This window comes from Gobius niger (genome assembly GCF_951799975.1).
Source record: "Gobius niger genome assembly, chromosome: 7".
In the NCBI taxonomy this organism is placed as follows: Eukaryota; Metazoa; Chordata; class Actinopteri; order Gobiiformes; family Gobiidae; genus Gobius; species Gobius niger.
This window is the reverse complement of record NC_136858.1, coordinates 14,115,864-14,131,913: the sequence shown is the minus strand read 5'-3', so window position 1 is coordinate 14,131,913 and position 16,050 is coordinate 14,115,864. Positions and strand designations below refer to the sequence as shown.

The following is a 16,050-nucleotide window of genomic DNA, read 5'->3' as shown; positions in this document are numbered from 1 at the left end:
GATCATGATTATGCGCCCGACGTTCTCAAAAAAAGAAAGGCTTATGCTGAGGCGAAGAGGATTCTCAAACAGCGAGGGATACGGTTCCAGACTCCCTTCCCAGCAAAACTTCGAGTGTTCTACACGGACGGGACAATACTCTACAACACAGCTGAAGAAGCAACAAAAGACATGTTTGACAGGGGGCTTCCTGTCACTACATACAAGCCACCAGAGACGCTGATGACGCGGATCCAAAAAAAGACGTGGACCACAAAAAGAGACACGAGAGAAGCGCGACGCACACTAGAAGACCCAGGACTACCGGGACCATCGTCCATCAAGGATAGACTGCAACAGTACAGGAGAGAGTCATTGTAAATGCAACGCTATTGCAAATATGATGTACAGTGTCCAGTTACAGGTAAACGAATTTTTGAACTATCTTGAATTTGTTTTTGTTTTTTGTTTGTTTTTCCCTGAGAGTGTTTGGAGTAAGAAGAGACATTATTTTAAGAAAAGAGCAAAAAGATGATGGCCGTGATTTAATTAGACTCCGGGAAAAAACAAGTTCACGCGCAGTATGGGAGAATTGCGTGACGAAGACTCTATCAGGGGGCCCACTCCCAAGCGAGTGGCCGACCCCTTTAGACCTACTACACCAGGTCATATAGGGTTATTTTTCTTTATAACCCCATTAATGGGAACCCTATTTTACTTTATTATTACCTGTTTGTTTGTTTTGTTGGCTGTAGTTCAGGGCAGCCCTGTTCGGACAAGTGGTATTGCTATGTTGAGTTTGATGACAATGTTCAGTCTTAAAAATGACAGACATTAATCAGACAGTTAATATCCTCTCCTTTAATGTAAATGGAATTGTCAACCCACACAAAAGGTCTAAGATACTGTCGAAACTAAAGAAAGAAAAGGTACATGTGGCTCTTCTACAAGAGACGCACTTGTCAGATCAAGAACACAAAAAACTAGAACGGGGTTTTTATAAGTATGTTTATGCATCATCATACAAATCAGGGCACCGCAGAGGGGCTGCTATTCTGATATCACGGCACGTTTGTTTTGAGTATATATCACACAAGAAGGATAAGGAGGGACGATATGTAATGGTGAAGGGGAGAGTTGGAGGTTTTCCAGTAACTATTCTCAGTATTTATGCCCCCCCTGGAAGTGACTGGGTTTTTTATAAGCAGTTGTTTGAGTTAATGGCAGCCGAAACTGAAGGAATGTTGATATGTGGAGGGGACATGAATGTACGGTTATCTAAATTAGATGGCTCCAAGACAGATATAGTCCAGCAAAAATCATTAGTAAGGAAAATAAATAGTATTATGGATGAAACGGGAATTCTAGATATATGGAGAGATTTGAATCCCTCCAGACGGGATTATACACATTTTTCTGCGCCTCACTCTACATATTCTAGAATTGATTATTTCTTCACATTTAGTAAGGACAGACACAAAGTAAAAACCTGCGATATTGGCACAATCGACTTATCAGACCATTCTCCCATTTACCTATCAATATGTATTAACGAAGTCCGTAAATCAACAACTTGGAGACTTAATTCAAGTATCCTCAATGACCCTAAAATTAGGGTTCAGTTTAAAAACGAAATTGAACTTTACTTTCAGGAAAATGATAAGGGGGATGTGACGCCGTCGGTGCTATGGGACGCCTATAAAGCGGTCATACGGGGCAAAATTATTGCCTGCACATCCCGGATTAAAAAACAGAAAAAAGAGAAACTTGAAAAACTACAACTGGATCTTAAGGAATTACAAAGACAACATAAAAATAGTTTAGACAACAATAACAAAACTGAAATTAAAAGACTTCAAAATGAAATTGATGCTATATACTCTGAAGAAACACAAAAAAAGTTTCTCTTTGTCAAACAAAATTACTATGAAGCAGGTGGGAAATCTTTAAAATGGTTAGCTTTTAAATTGAGAAAGCAACAGGCTGATAGTGCAATCTATAAAATAAAACACCCAACAACTGACATTATACATAATGATATTACTGAAATACAGCAATGTTTTCAAACATACTATAAGGACCTGTACTCCCAGCCTGAGCTAACTAATGAGGAACAGATTGAAACGTTTTTAAATTCTTTGAATCTTCCCAAAGTGTCAGAACAGGATAACAGTACGTTAATTAAAGAAATTACAGACAAAGAAATCAATGCAGCAATTACAAGACTAAAACCACAGAAGAGCCCTGGCACCGACGGTTTCACATGTGAATGGTATAAGGCCTACAAGGAGGAATTAATTCCAAGATTGAAGGCAGTGTGTAATTGGGTCCTTAAAGGAGGTGAGATTCCCCCCTCATGGAAAGAAGCGACCATTACAGTCATTCCAAAAGAGGGAAAAGATAGACTGAGCTGTAGCCAATATCGACCAATATCAGTCTTGAACCTCGACTATAAAATATTCACATCCATAATAGCCAAACGACTTGATAATATCATACCTAAACTTATAAATCTGGACCAAACTGGGTTTATCCGCCAAAGGCAGACTCAAGATAGCATTCGAAGGACCCTACACGTTATACATCACGTAAAAAAGAATAATATAGAAGCAATGTTGATGGGTCTAGACGCGGAAAAAGCATTTGACTCTGTGAGATGGTCATTTCTTTATAAGGTTTTAAATAAATTTGGATTTCATTATACAGTTATTAATACAATACAATCAATCTATAACAACCCAACAGCAAAAATTAAAATAAATGGTAGTCTGTCCAAACCATTCACCCTTGAAAGATCTTGCCGACAAGGCTGTCCCCTCTCACCGACCTTATTTGCTTTATTTATTGAGCCCCTTAGCCAATATATAAGACAAGATAATCAAATTAAAGGAATCAATATGCAGGGAGACGATCAAAAGTTGTCATTGTTTGCTGATGATATTTTAATCTATTTAGGCCAACCCAACCAATCTTTACCAAGGTTAATGATGATATTAGAAGAATTTGGATCACTATCAGGCTACAAATTGAATATTCAAAAAACTCAAGTTGTGACCTTTAACTTTCAACCTACAACTGAATTGGAAAATAAGTACAATCTTAAATGGAACAAAGATTCCATGAAATACCTTGGGGTGATACTATGTAGAGATGTTAAAAAACTTTTTGAAAAAAACTATGGCCCATTAAACTCGAAAATAAAATCTGATTTAGCAAGATGGAGTCTTATACCAACTTTAGGATTAATCAGCAGAATAGAATCGATAAAGATAAGTATATTACCGCGACTGCTTTATCTTTTTCAAACTCTCCCAATTGAAGTCTCAAAACAACAATTTTCAGAATGGGATAAGATAATATCACGGTATATATGGCAAGGCAAAAAACCTAGGGTAAGATACAGTACTTTACAGCTGTCAAAGGAAAGGGGAGGCTTATCTTTACCGTGTTTAAGGGATTACTATCATTCTGCTCAGTTAAGACCATTGGTTTGCCTATGTGATTCAATGTTTAGATCTAAGTGGAAAGATATAGAGGAGCGAGCTTCCAATGGTCCCCCTATTCAAGCTATGATTGCTGATGACAAATTACAGTCGCATCTGAAAGATCCTGACAATCCCTGGTTAAAATCAACGTTTAAGATTTGGAATGAGGTGTGCAAGGAAAACAAATTAAGTAAGGCTAAAATAATGTTAAGATGGTGTGCCTTTGACACACAGTTCCTACCTAACTCTAATGATACAAGATTTCAAGAATGGACATCAAGGGGTCTCACATCCTATTACACATTTAACCATAAGGGGGAGCTAGCCGATTTTCAAACTCTTAAAACAAAATATGGCTTAAATAATCAAGATTTCTTTAGATACCTACAGGTGAGAAACAGATATAATGAAATTGTAGGGACTAGTGTTGAGACTAACAAAATTATAAATATATTTCAAATGGCCTATAACACAAATATCATGGTCCAGAAAATTGTTGCAAGGTTTTACCAAGGATTTCAAGTAAACAAATCTATCAATACTCTGTATGTTAAAAAGAAGTGGGAGAAAGAAACAGGCTCAATAGTGGATGATGGAGATTGGGAATCAATATGTAGAATACAATGGAAAACAACTTGCTCATCCAATTGGCGAGAGTTTGGTTGGAAAAACATAATACGCTTTTTTATTACTCCAACCCAAAAAAAACATCAAAACTTAGGAACTAGTTGCTGGAGATTATGTGGCCATTTGGAAGCTAATCACTATCATCTATTTTGGGCCTGTCCAAAAGTTATTCCATTTTGGCAAGATGTTCACAGATGTTTGGAAAGGGTTCTTTGTACTCGAATTCCTTTGGATTTTTTGTATTTGTACCTAGGCTTAGAAATTCCAAATATAACTACTCAATCAGATAAATACTTAGTGAAAATAATTTTAATATCAGCTAAAAAAACTTTGACCAGAAAATGGCTTCAATCAGATATACCAGGAATTCAAGAAGTGTACAATACCATTTACCAAATATTTGTGATGGAGAGACTCACTATGTCTCTGAGGCTTCAAAGGGATAAATTCAATATATATTGGCTCAAATGGACCCAGTATATTAAAGAGTTAAGAAGTGATTTTGTGTAAGGGGGGGGGGGGGGGCGGGGGGGTATAGCATCAAGACTGTATTTGTTGTAGGTTGTAACTGCTACCACTTGTCCAACCGTTAAGTATGTTTTTTTTTTTTTTTTTTTTTTTTTTTTTTTATTATTATTTATTCACTTGATTTTGATTTGTTTTTTTTGTTCTTAAAAAAAAAAAAAAAAAAAAAAAGAGAAGACTGTTTCTAATTTTACATGTTTATATCAAAAAGGAGAATCCAATCTGGGGCAATAACCTCTGCATACACTATAATTAAGTGATTGTAATTGTCTGTCAAATGCTAACCTCGAGTGTTTAACATGACTAATCCAGTGCAAAGAATGCAAATGTTTGTAATTTTGAAATATTGAACTGCTCCTAATGTTTGTTTCTGTGAAATGCTGTGCAAAATCAATAAAAATATAGTTACAAAAAAAAAAAAGAAATGGTCTAAGAGAGATAAAAATATAAAAAAACAAACATCTTAAAAGCCAGTTTGATCTAAAAAAATTTTTTTCTGAAATGCAATATCTTCTCATGCTTCCCGTGCGCTGTGGAACAAAAATGTCAGTTAAAGAGATAAGGGGCTGATGCAAACGGTCCAAGTGTAGTGAATGAGGAGAGGGGGGATCGGACAGGCAAGAGGCAGGCGCAAAACAACCACAAGGACAGACTGAGCATGATCAAAGGCCTGTGCACTGCAGACACAACTGAACGAACAAATGAATTAAAAAAAGGGGGGTTCAAAAACAAGACGGTCAAAATTCAAGCAGAACGGAGCGGGGATCAAAAATATGTTGAAAGAAAAGCTGTGGGTAGAGCGCAGGGCCTTGAGGGCAGCCAGTTAAATCAAGACAAGCTGATGACAGGGCAGCGTGTCGAGGCGAGCCAAGGAGGACAAAGGCTTACCCAGCTCGGTAATCATTTGTATGTTGGTACCACTCTTTTTTTCCTGACTGAGTGGAACCAAAGGCAGTAGTTTGCCAGGTTTAGCTAACGGTGATGAGACAGCGTAGAGAGGGGGAGAAACTGTTATTGAAACATGCTTGAAGATTGTACAAAAAAAAAAGAGAAGAAGGCACTGGAAGAGGATTATGGGAAACAAAGGCTGAGCTGTCGCGAGCCTAATGTTGAGAAAAAAAAAAAAAGAATAGGCCCCTTATCCGCAGCACACCTAGCATAGTTAAGTCGTCGTGTGGCAAAATGGATAATGCAACGTGGACAAGGTGCGCTTTTATGTATGAACCTGAGTTTAATCTGCTGCTGGCGCCCGAGAGCCGACATATGACAATGTAATTACAGAGTCTGCCTTTAGCCATGTATCCTGGTTCACAAAAAACACTTCTCTGTCTGAACGCATGTGCTGTTGAACTTGTTTGTTCACTAAAATGGAACCATACGGGTGGCTTGAATTGTGTGCAATCTCTCAAATTTTTGGCTTTACCGTTTGAAAGTCAAGCTGCAAGAGGATTGGTTTTTTTTTTGCAGGTTATCTACTCTTCAATGTATTTGTACTAGATAAGGTAAAACATGAAGTGTGCCATTGTAAAAGGCGTCTTGCCCACACAATGATACTAACAGTAGGATCCTCTCTACAGGTAATGGCTGGCCTTGTTCCGTTAGCACTCACTGGCTCCTTCCATGTGTGGCCTTTTCTCAGGCGACCTCATGCTCCATTGCTCCCTAATTGGGTCAGGGGAGACAGAGTGGCCGGTCTCTGGTGCTTTCTGAGCCCCTCCGAGATCTGAAAGTTTCATGAGTCCCCGCCACCACTGGGAATACAGCCGCTGCCATTGTTATTAATAAATGGGCCCATTTTGCAACCGACGCACTTTTTTCCCCCTCTTCTACCTTTTCACTCGCTTTCCTTTATTCCATCTCTTGCTCTCACCGTCGCGCAGCTGTGCATTAGCGGGGCATGTAACTATAGACCTGGAAATGCTTGTCTGACATCTTCAAATAGCATGGTGTCCTTAGTCTGAATACTAAAAGCTAGACAGATCCAACAGTTGAGCAAGAAATGCAGCCTTGCAGATGCTGTACATTTGGCCTTGAATGAGATGCTAGCAGCGGGGAGTTTTGTCTTGTTTACAGGCACTGCATCTCTGCGGATGGGTTTATGGTTCGATGAGGAGGCATGCAACATTTACAGCCTATATCTACGTGGAAAGAGTCTCACCTAGTTCTGTGATGATGGGTATGTTGGCCCCGGTGGTGACAGAAGCTTGCCGCACGAAGCCATGCACTGGACTGTTGTCTGGAGACGACCTGTCCATTCCAGGAGGCGTGAAACCTGTCAATGACACGCCGTAAATTTAAACAAAGTGGGGGATTTGTCTGTATCAATAGCATTGTACCATTACACATGGAGCATGTCAGCTCACCCAGCAGGATGTAGTAGTCATACACACAGTGACAGTGCGAAGAGAGGGGAGTGCACGAAGGTAAGTCGACAAAGTGGCTGACTAAAAACTGCAATGTAGTTTGTATCCTTTTAGAGGTCAGCTACGACATATTTAGCATTCACAACCTTCCATCAACGGAATGCATAAATTTTAAATGTTGTTCATTTTGTTATGACAAAAATTGGTGAAGTGGATCTAGAAAACCTTTTATGGAAAATGGCGTGGCACAGAAGCATGAAATACAAGTGACAGGGGTTTGAATCCACATGACTTCACATTTTTGCATTTCCTCAAAGTGACAAGTAAACACCTTAAATCTGTAATGCTATATACATAATGCATCACTTGTGTTGTGACATCCATCATTTAGTGCTGACTATAGCAAAATGCCAGCGCATAGTTCCACACCATGGAAACATAATGCAGGGAATATATTCAGGTCACAAAGTTTGAAAGGACTGCATATTTGGAGAGTGTGTCTGAGTGTGCACACCGATTCTGTCAGGAAACTCAATGAGCTGCTTACATTACAAAAGAGATGTGCTGGGCCTTTGCAACCGAGCAGACACAGAGTAGTTTAGTACACAGTGCAGAGCACACAGCGAACTGAGGCCCGGCCATCACAAGTCTTGTTATTCCAATTATTGAAGTTGGAAACAGTGGAGGTTTGACACTGCGAGTCATCCGGGAGTAGGAGCGCACACAGAGCAAACATCATTTTGTCCATGTCCATAAAAGATGATGCCTGCACCTCTGAGAGTGACAGCCAGTTTGGAACCACTGGCAGAAGTGAAGAGCAGCTCTTATGGAATCATAGTGAACATCAGACTAAACACAGCTCACTGAGTGCAGAGTGTGCACAAACTCGAACTGTTAGAAAACGGATACATGAGGCCTGCTGTTAGCAAACAGGCCACAGTTCAAAAGTGAGCACATGTCTCCTTCACAGAAACTGTGTGCTACAGCACCATGAGTTACTTGTTGTTTGTCTGAAGTGTATGCTGTTTAAATAAAGATAAAAATTACTGCATTGTGTGAAATGCTATATACAGTAATACAAATAATAAAAGCTGTATTTGTTAGACAAACTTAGCCGTCCCTATTGTGGCCGTTTGAGGCTCACTCTGTAACATCATGTATTTAACAGCATGTATAATAGAGCAGTGATCTGTGGCATACACAGGCCTTCTCCCTGTCGCCCCCTGGGCACGCCTCTGCTCTGTGGTTCACTACATGCTTCAGTGCCGTAAGACGCTCTCCCCCAGGAAAGCACGTGTTTACTTATTCATTTGCACCTTCTTGTTTGAAATTCTGCAGACAATGTCTGAATGAGACGAGCACAGGAGGAAGGACTCCCAGAAGTAATAGCAGTGATCCAATAGTGTCTGGCTCAGTGCGTGTTCAGTCTAAGCATGATTGCATGTCTCTGAGCGGAGTATGTGTGTTTTAAAGTGAAGTATTTATCACTGAAATGGCTGGTTGATGTAAGACCCAATTATGGGTGACAATAGGCTGCATCCATCGGCTGTGGGAGGATATAGGCTCATGAGGTGACAGTGTGTGTATACTGCTCCCCAGAGCGGTGTGTTCTCAGATTTACCCCGCCGCATTGTTCCTGTGTGCCACTGCTATTGACAGGGCATCACTCATTTACGGCCAAAGGAATAACACCATCGGCTTTCTCCTAAAACATGTGGAAGTGCTCTGCACTAAAAAATAATAGCCTCTTGGATCTTCAGCGTAGATTTGTATTTACAGCAGCCAATGTGGTGGCACTAAATAGAGCAGAGCCCAGGGCATGCCCATCATAAGGACTAGATTACCTGTGTGGATGTGCCCATATACAGACAGTGCACACATACAGACAGAGCCAGGCTCTTTTGTTTTGACTAATGAGCAGCAGCTGAATTGGCCTGCCTGCTGATTTGTACTCGCGGCTTAATGATGATGAGGCCTGATGGGACGCCAGGTTCGTGTGTTTGTCTGCAAACATCAACAATCTGTTCCATACGATCTGCCAGACAGCAGATCCTGTGAACAACATCAGATGACACAGTCATGGTGATTACATCATTAAAAAGTATTATCAAAGATCTTTAGCAGCATGTAATTACCAGGGACAAGACTGGAATGAGCGGCACATCTCTTTACAGGCACAGTGCAGTCTGAGCATGTCTTTAATAGGCAGGGCTTGTGTGTGTTTGACTCTGTACTTCAGTACTGTGACCATCTCATTTTCCCCACTTCTGGTGTTCTTTTTATATCTCTGACTACTGTGTTTTCTCCCTGCCACGACCTGTCCCCTCTGGCCACAGCAGCACAGTGTAACAGGGCGCTTCTTACCTTGGGAATTAGCCTGTAAGACTCCAATGCTGTCATCAAACTGCATAGACTTGATGTTGAGTGATGCCAAGATGCATTCCTTATCCTGCAGTGAGGTGTCTTCGATATTGTTCTGATTGGCTGACAGTATAACGCACATGTCGCAGAGGTTGATGTTGACAGCCCTTAAATCTGCCCGACTTAATGGTGTTCCCTTCAGGGCGAGAGGAACAGAGAGAGAGAAGACAAACGGAGAGCACACAACAGACAGACAGACGGATGGGGGAGAGAAAGAAAAAAACAAATTTAAGAAGGGAACGGGGTGGAGCTTGGGGAAATTATTTAGCGAGTATTTATGTTTGGAGGCGCTGACATTCTCCTGATCTCACCGGGCGCTGGAGAATCAGAGACGTGGACTAATGCAAAGGCTAGCGCGCGCTGAGGGCTGTGTTCGGGAGGCTTTGGCGAACATCAATCAGACCGGGCCTAACAAGCTCTAAGGCGGCGAGCGGAGCCATCTGTGCTGCCGCTTTTCGGAAAGGCACTGCTTTGAATAAGGGGCTGACGGATGCTATCATACAGCCATCGTTCAACTGACGAGGCGTTTCAGTGGAGCGACCGGGGTAAGGTGGGGGAGTGGTCGTCTCATAACAGGAAGATTGGTGGTTCGATACCAGCTTCAACTTGTGCATATGTTGTTAAGACCTGAGGCGACCATTTACCCACTTTGTCTACACTAAACCTGGAGTGAAGCAGATTACGGCAATTTTTTTCGCAGTAAAAAGATAGGCTATAAAAATTATACTTTGACCATGTTTAATCGTGTGTTTGGCAACTAAAGTAATAGCCTGTAAGTTTAAATGTTTTAGAAATGTAATAGATTGTCTATAATTGACCTCCTGGGTCTGAAATTTGAGGTAACATAAGTAAGATTAAATCATATTATTTCTCGGTCCCTCCCTCTGCTGGTTTCAGACACTAATCAGAAACCCCAGGATACCACTTTGACCAATGGGATGAGCTTTTCCTGTGAACCGGCCTGCCAGGTCCAATCAGGACGGAGGGGGAGGAGCTTGATTGTTTACTAGGAGCGGCTTTCTGGTCCAAGAGAGGACCAGTGAATTTACTTTCAAATTTCACTTTATTTCTCCTCATTTTGCAAACTTACAGACTGTCACTTTATGGGTCTTCTCTGAAAGAGCAGGACTCAGAGGGAATTCAAAACAATTTTGCGGTTTGTATCATAATGATTTTGTGGGTTTTGGGTCTCTGACTGGGCTTACGCTGTACCTCACGTGTGTCATTTTAAAGCCACAATGCAGAGCATTTCAAGTTATACAGTACAGTAGGTTTTCATTGCCTAAAACAGATGACAAAACCATCACACACTTTTTATCTATCTTAATTATTTGTTACTCACAGGCAGGATGGACACCTTGGGGAAGTTGTGCAAGGTCTCCCACTCTCGCCGCAGGTATTCGAGCGAGCCCACGAACACTATGGGCTTGAGCTCGTGGTAATGGAAGTTGCTGGCTCTCAAAGGCATCACCAAGTTTCGCAGCCCCACTAAAGCGGACGTGACATCTCCAAATATACAGACCACCACATGGCCGCTCAGCACTGTCATGGAGGCTTCGCTGCGCGTCTGCCCGGGTTGGAGTGCACATGGGGAGAGGAGAGAGAGAGGAAGAAGCCGAGAGACGTGTGAGAGGAGAAAACAGGGGAGTAGGGACTGGCTGTCAATATATTTTTAAATATAGGAGTTGGACATTCGGAAAAAAAAAGTTAGCTCAGAAAGTTAGGATGTGCAAAAAAGATTGAGCGACACAGCATTCGTGTGGACGTCGGAGAGTGGTTCCCAACCTTATTCCTGTTGCGCAGCACTTACTCCAAACATGCCGACACTCAAAACATTCCAAAATAAGTGCTAAATAAATACAAGGCGTTCTGCTTTTGTTGATGCAAACACTATTGCATCTGCAGGGAAATAACAACAAAAGAAAATGACCTAAATGAATGAAGATATTTAATCTTTAAGGGTCCATATTACCCTAAAGTGTCTTAACCATGTTCTGTGCATTAGATTATTATACATGAGTATAGTTTAAAAACAGACCTGGAGTTGTGATTAGGTGATGCTATGTTAAATTCTTCATTCCTTCACCAGACATGTTTCACTCATATCTCATGACTTCTACCCTGACTACAGATCATTTGCTACAACACGCAGGTTTGCTTTAACTTCAATCTTAACTGCTTAACTCCACAATTCTCTGGCTGAATACAAGTCCTGACGCTCAAATGTTGTTATTATTATAAGAATTATCTTAAATGATATTTATGTTGTTATTAAATGATAAATACAGAGGCTATGGTGTCTAAAAGTGTTTAAAATCCAGAAATAATAATAACAATATAGGACCTTTAAAGTAAAGAAAATATATTCAGTCGTGATTCAAAATGAATTAAGGCGAGACACGGCAGGTGAAAACATCATTTTTCACAGTGGTCAATGTTGAGAATTTTAGCTAGTTTTCTCTCCTTACATCTTAGTTTGAATGTCAAAGTAATGTCACCCTTTGTGATGCTTATTTCAGGAAATAACAACAACAATAACTGCAAGAGCGCCCCCTCGTCTTTCACATGGGCATTCATTCACATTTACTGACGTATTTGGTATCCACATGTCGCACGAAAGGCAACAAAGATGATGCTGGAATCCAAATATGGTAATTTCCTTTTCAGGGAGGCAGCCGTGGCCATGGCAGCAGCTAAAGACAGGAGAAACACACGCGCAGCTGTGCATGTGCAGACATTACAAAACTTTAGAGCCCATTTCTTTACACTCTTGCTCCCAATTTTCCAGTGTTGTACTCATAATAATGTTATCATCTTTTTTCAAAGTAATTTTAATATCTAATTCCTTGCCTGATTTATTTAGCTTTGAACCCAAAAAACAAGGTGACATTTTTACACATTTATTCACCTATAGATAGCATAAGATCCAAAAAATCATCTGCACAAATATTTGAAACCAATATATCAATAAACCATAAATTTAAACTCTATCCTTTATTTACGATTCGTCGCTGAAAATAAAGGCCAATAAAATGTAAAATTACGGAAAACGCAATAATTAACAGCTCTAATTTCTTTTCTCCCACATTCACCTGCAGTGTCTCCACACACACCCTTAAAAAGACCTCATACAGACACTTTATATCGAACTCAAAGAACCCTGCACCCCTGGTTGGGAAACACTGACATGATCATTTATCCAAAGCGGCCTCCTTATAGCACAGTGAACAAACCCATGTGTGGAGTGGAGTATCTCTTCACACATGCCGGAGCTGGACATGAAAAAACATTAAACTCACCTTGAAACAACAGAGCGGCAGTGAGAGAAATGTCAATACAAATTAGTATAGGATTTGTCTTTGGCTTTCTTTTGGCCTTGCGATACATACTTGAAGACTGTGGACATGGGCGGATTATGAAACAGTGCTTCTGCTGCACTTACCAAGATGACCTTCTCGATGTCTTTAGACGGGCACCAGTGAAACATTCCCGTGGAATCATACCTCTTCACGCTCAAGTCCATGTTTTCGATTTGGTCATTTCCAGGAATGAGGAGCGGGTCGTGTCTACTGCAAAAAAACACAGGTGAAAAAGTGTAAATGTAAACGATCATCCCTCCATGCACTATTAGACCATACATATTTGTTTCTCATCACGGAAAACCTATTTGCATTTTTACAAAAGGGCTGCATGGTCATGTGAAAATATTACAATATTGCTATAATTTCCATAGTTTATGAAAGCATTTCAACAATACATTACTTTAATAAAACAGTAGTCATTAGCATTTTGACATAAATGCTAAATCAGGACCAAAACAAGGCTAAAGTCATAAATTCCAAAGCTTTTTGCTTAAGGCTGTGATGGAAGACTTGAAGTATAAAATATTGAGGCTTCTTGCGATTGTGTCACCTTGCATTGCGACCACGCTAATTTGCCAATACATTGTGCAGCCCTTCTTTTGAACATACCCTCTTTTGGCATGGGCAAACATAATAGAGTGCTCCTGACTGAGCGACATGACAACACAGACCAATTAGCAGCTCTTAGCCTCTCCCCAGCTCCTGACGCCATGCGGCGCACACAGTAAAAGCTCCAACAGGCTCACACTTTAAATATTTCAGGAATTTGCCCAATCACATTTGCTTTCCCAACTGAAGGCCATTAATGTTTCATCGGTGTGTCACAACTAAACAGGCTAATCCAAAGCAGTGGCTGCTGACTTTTATCCGCTGTAACACTGACCATGAAAGGACTCCTGTCAGGCCTGATTCAGGAGCTTTCCACTGCTGCACTCATTCCATGAGACACCTTCTCACAGCGGCTGTGAAGCCAAGCCACAACACGTTTACTCTGCTCACCATATTGTTATCATGGACTTATTCTACACTACTGTGCAATTTATGTACAATACAAGATATGACCAAATCTGCAGTTACAGCAGCGTTACACTTAAGTGGGAAATGCTGGGAGACAGACGTTTGAGTCAAATGGGAGAAAATATCTCAAGAATTTGACAAACATCTCTCTCAGTCTCACTCCTCTATCGCCTATCAACACTGTCACTCACTGACAGGGCTTTGATGTTCTCCTCCTCACTCTGCATTTGGGCTGGCTGCATCGCAGGAAAAGTTCACCTTAAAAAAAAGCTGTCAATTAGCTCCCCTCTCTCTCCCTCACCCCTCTCTCTGTCGGTTAGTGCAGGTGATAATAACACTGACAGCATTTAGTGTTTTTACACTCAGCCTCAATCTTTCATCCGAAGCTGCGTGTTGCGCCAATCAAATCGACGGAGGCTGCGTCACTTCAATGTGCGGCTGGGCTCGCCTCCACACAGGGGCTGACTGGCACTGGCAGGCGGGCTGCCGCTCCATTCTCTCTCTCTGCCAAGACAGCTATCTTTCACAGAGCTGTCAGGCACTGAGTGGCAGCCTGTCAGAGGCGCCCTCACTTCCCCTCCTCTCAGCTGCTGCCTGCTCCCTGCTGAAGACTGAAGCTACTGCGCACATCACACGTGAGACACAAGAGACACAGGGCCACGCCCAAACTGCAGCAGCAGCTCATCCTCTGGACTGCTGTCAGGGTGAGCTCGGAGTTATGCTGACCCCACCATGATGTAACACAAGCAACGCAGCTACTTACTAAAACCTTCATTGTGTGAGAATGTTTTGTAAATGATCTTTTACGAAGTACATTGACAGATTGGCTACAATCTTACACTGACTTTAAATTAGTTTAGTTGTGCTTTTATTTAGGACAAATATTTCCCTTGCTTGTCTCAGGCCTCTGTCTCACTGACTGTCTCTTTCTTCCTCCATCTTTCTCTCCCTCAGTATATTTCAAACACTCTTGAGTTATTCCAGTGTATCACTCTGTAGTCACAAGCAAGGGATGGGCGCGCTCCCCCAATCCCTCTCTGCCAGACTATGAAGGCAGCCTCTTGCTTTGAAAATTTTCCCCATCATGCAAACTGACAAAGGCATGCTTTTCAAAAGCCCACAGCCAATCTGTTGATCATTATTTATTTACAAAGGCCTTCAGGCTGCTAGTCCTGTAAAAACCATACTTGATACGTATGCTCCCTCTCTTCTCGCTCTCTGCTCTGCTTCCCCCTCCTTGCTTGTAGAATAAAGTATCCCTAAGGCTACCTCAAACAATCACTTTTCATTGTGCATAAAATGCACCTTGTAAAGCAGCACTGTTTAATATATGTGGTGTTATATGTTGACAGCGGCGGCTGCGGAGGGGGCTGTGGACTGTGATGGGTAATTTGATGTTTTGCTGAGGGCTAAGATTTAGAAAAAACCTACACCTATAACAGAGGACCTGTCATTCCAGTACCCAGGAGCCAGCAGAATGCACAAGCTTCCCTAAAGCAGAGAAAACTTTGACACTGCTTTGAAGCGTTTTCCAAACTGAGTAAATAACTCGCAAGAATTATTATCACTGCGAGATCAAAGCCCAGATGCATATATTACATGGCGAACAGGGACCTTCTCCTGAGAAAGAAAGGGAAAGAAGAAAAGGCTTTGTGCTTTAAGTTAGGCAAACTAAACAGCCTTTTAAACAAGCACTTAGCTGGAAATGTGCCAAAGTCTACTTGTTTTCTTAAGCTTCCTCTCCCTCTGAGCAAGGGCATCTAAAACGATGCTCCGCTACAGAGCGGCAGACTGAAGGGTATGACTCTGTGTTGGGCTAATGGTTTGGCAAGTGTGAAGGCTTATTAAACGGTTGTTTTGTGAGAGGAGTGAGGGGGAGGCCGACCAGAGGACTGGACAAAACCACACAGGCCTGCCAGTGCAGTAGGAGGAGAGCTGCCTCAGGGAGGCAACCAGGACCAACGCTCAAGAAAACTCCAGGAACCAAAGGCATATGGACCAGGAAAAGAGAAAAGTCAATAACTTTACAACTAATATTTTTTTTTTGGGTGAAATGTACAAGTACTTTATAGATTCTATTCCACGCACACATTTCCTTAAAGCGTCTTGTACATTTTCTCCATGTGTGATGTTATGAAGGTTTAAACACAAAACTAATTTGACTTTACATTTCTACCTTGTTATATTTAGTGCCGCACTCTGCTGCTCGACCTCGTCGTCTCCCCCTGACTTTCCGTGTTGCCAGCCCTGCCTTTCCACCAGAGCGCACAA

General features: G+C 41.5%; 1 protein-coding gene across 14 annotated transcripts in view; it reads right to left on the bottom strand.

Moving 5' to 3' along the window:
* Window positions 1-16,050, bottom strand: part of LOC306965446 (calcium-activated potassium channel subunit alpha-1a) — a gene marked incomplete at its 3' end in the record, with an annotated part of 143,428 nt that overhangs the window by 13,213 nt on the left and 114,165 nt on the right. For 8 of the 14 annotated variants that reach the window (XM_079559874.1, XM_079559877.1, XM_079559868.1 and 5 more), the window contains 5 exons: window positions 12,843-12,969; window positions 10,743-10,967; window positions 9,344-9,536; window positions 6,775-6,888; window positions 5,505-5,588 (listed from right to left, as the gene is read on the bottom strand). In XM_079559874.1, the coding sequence (XP_079416000.1) occupies window positions 5,505-5,588; window positions 6,775-6,888; window positions 9,344-9,536; window positions 10,743-10,967; window positions 12,843-12,969 (743 nt within the window). The remainder of the gene's footprint in view (window positions 1-5,504; window positions 5,589-6,774; window positions 6,889-9,343; window positions 9,537-10,742; window positions 10,968-12,842; window positions 12,970-16,050) is intronic. The other 6 variants (XM_079559880.1, XM_079559869.1, XM_079559878.1 and 3 more) reach the window with 1 other exon arrangement.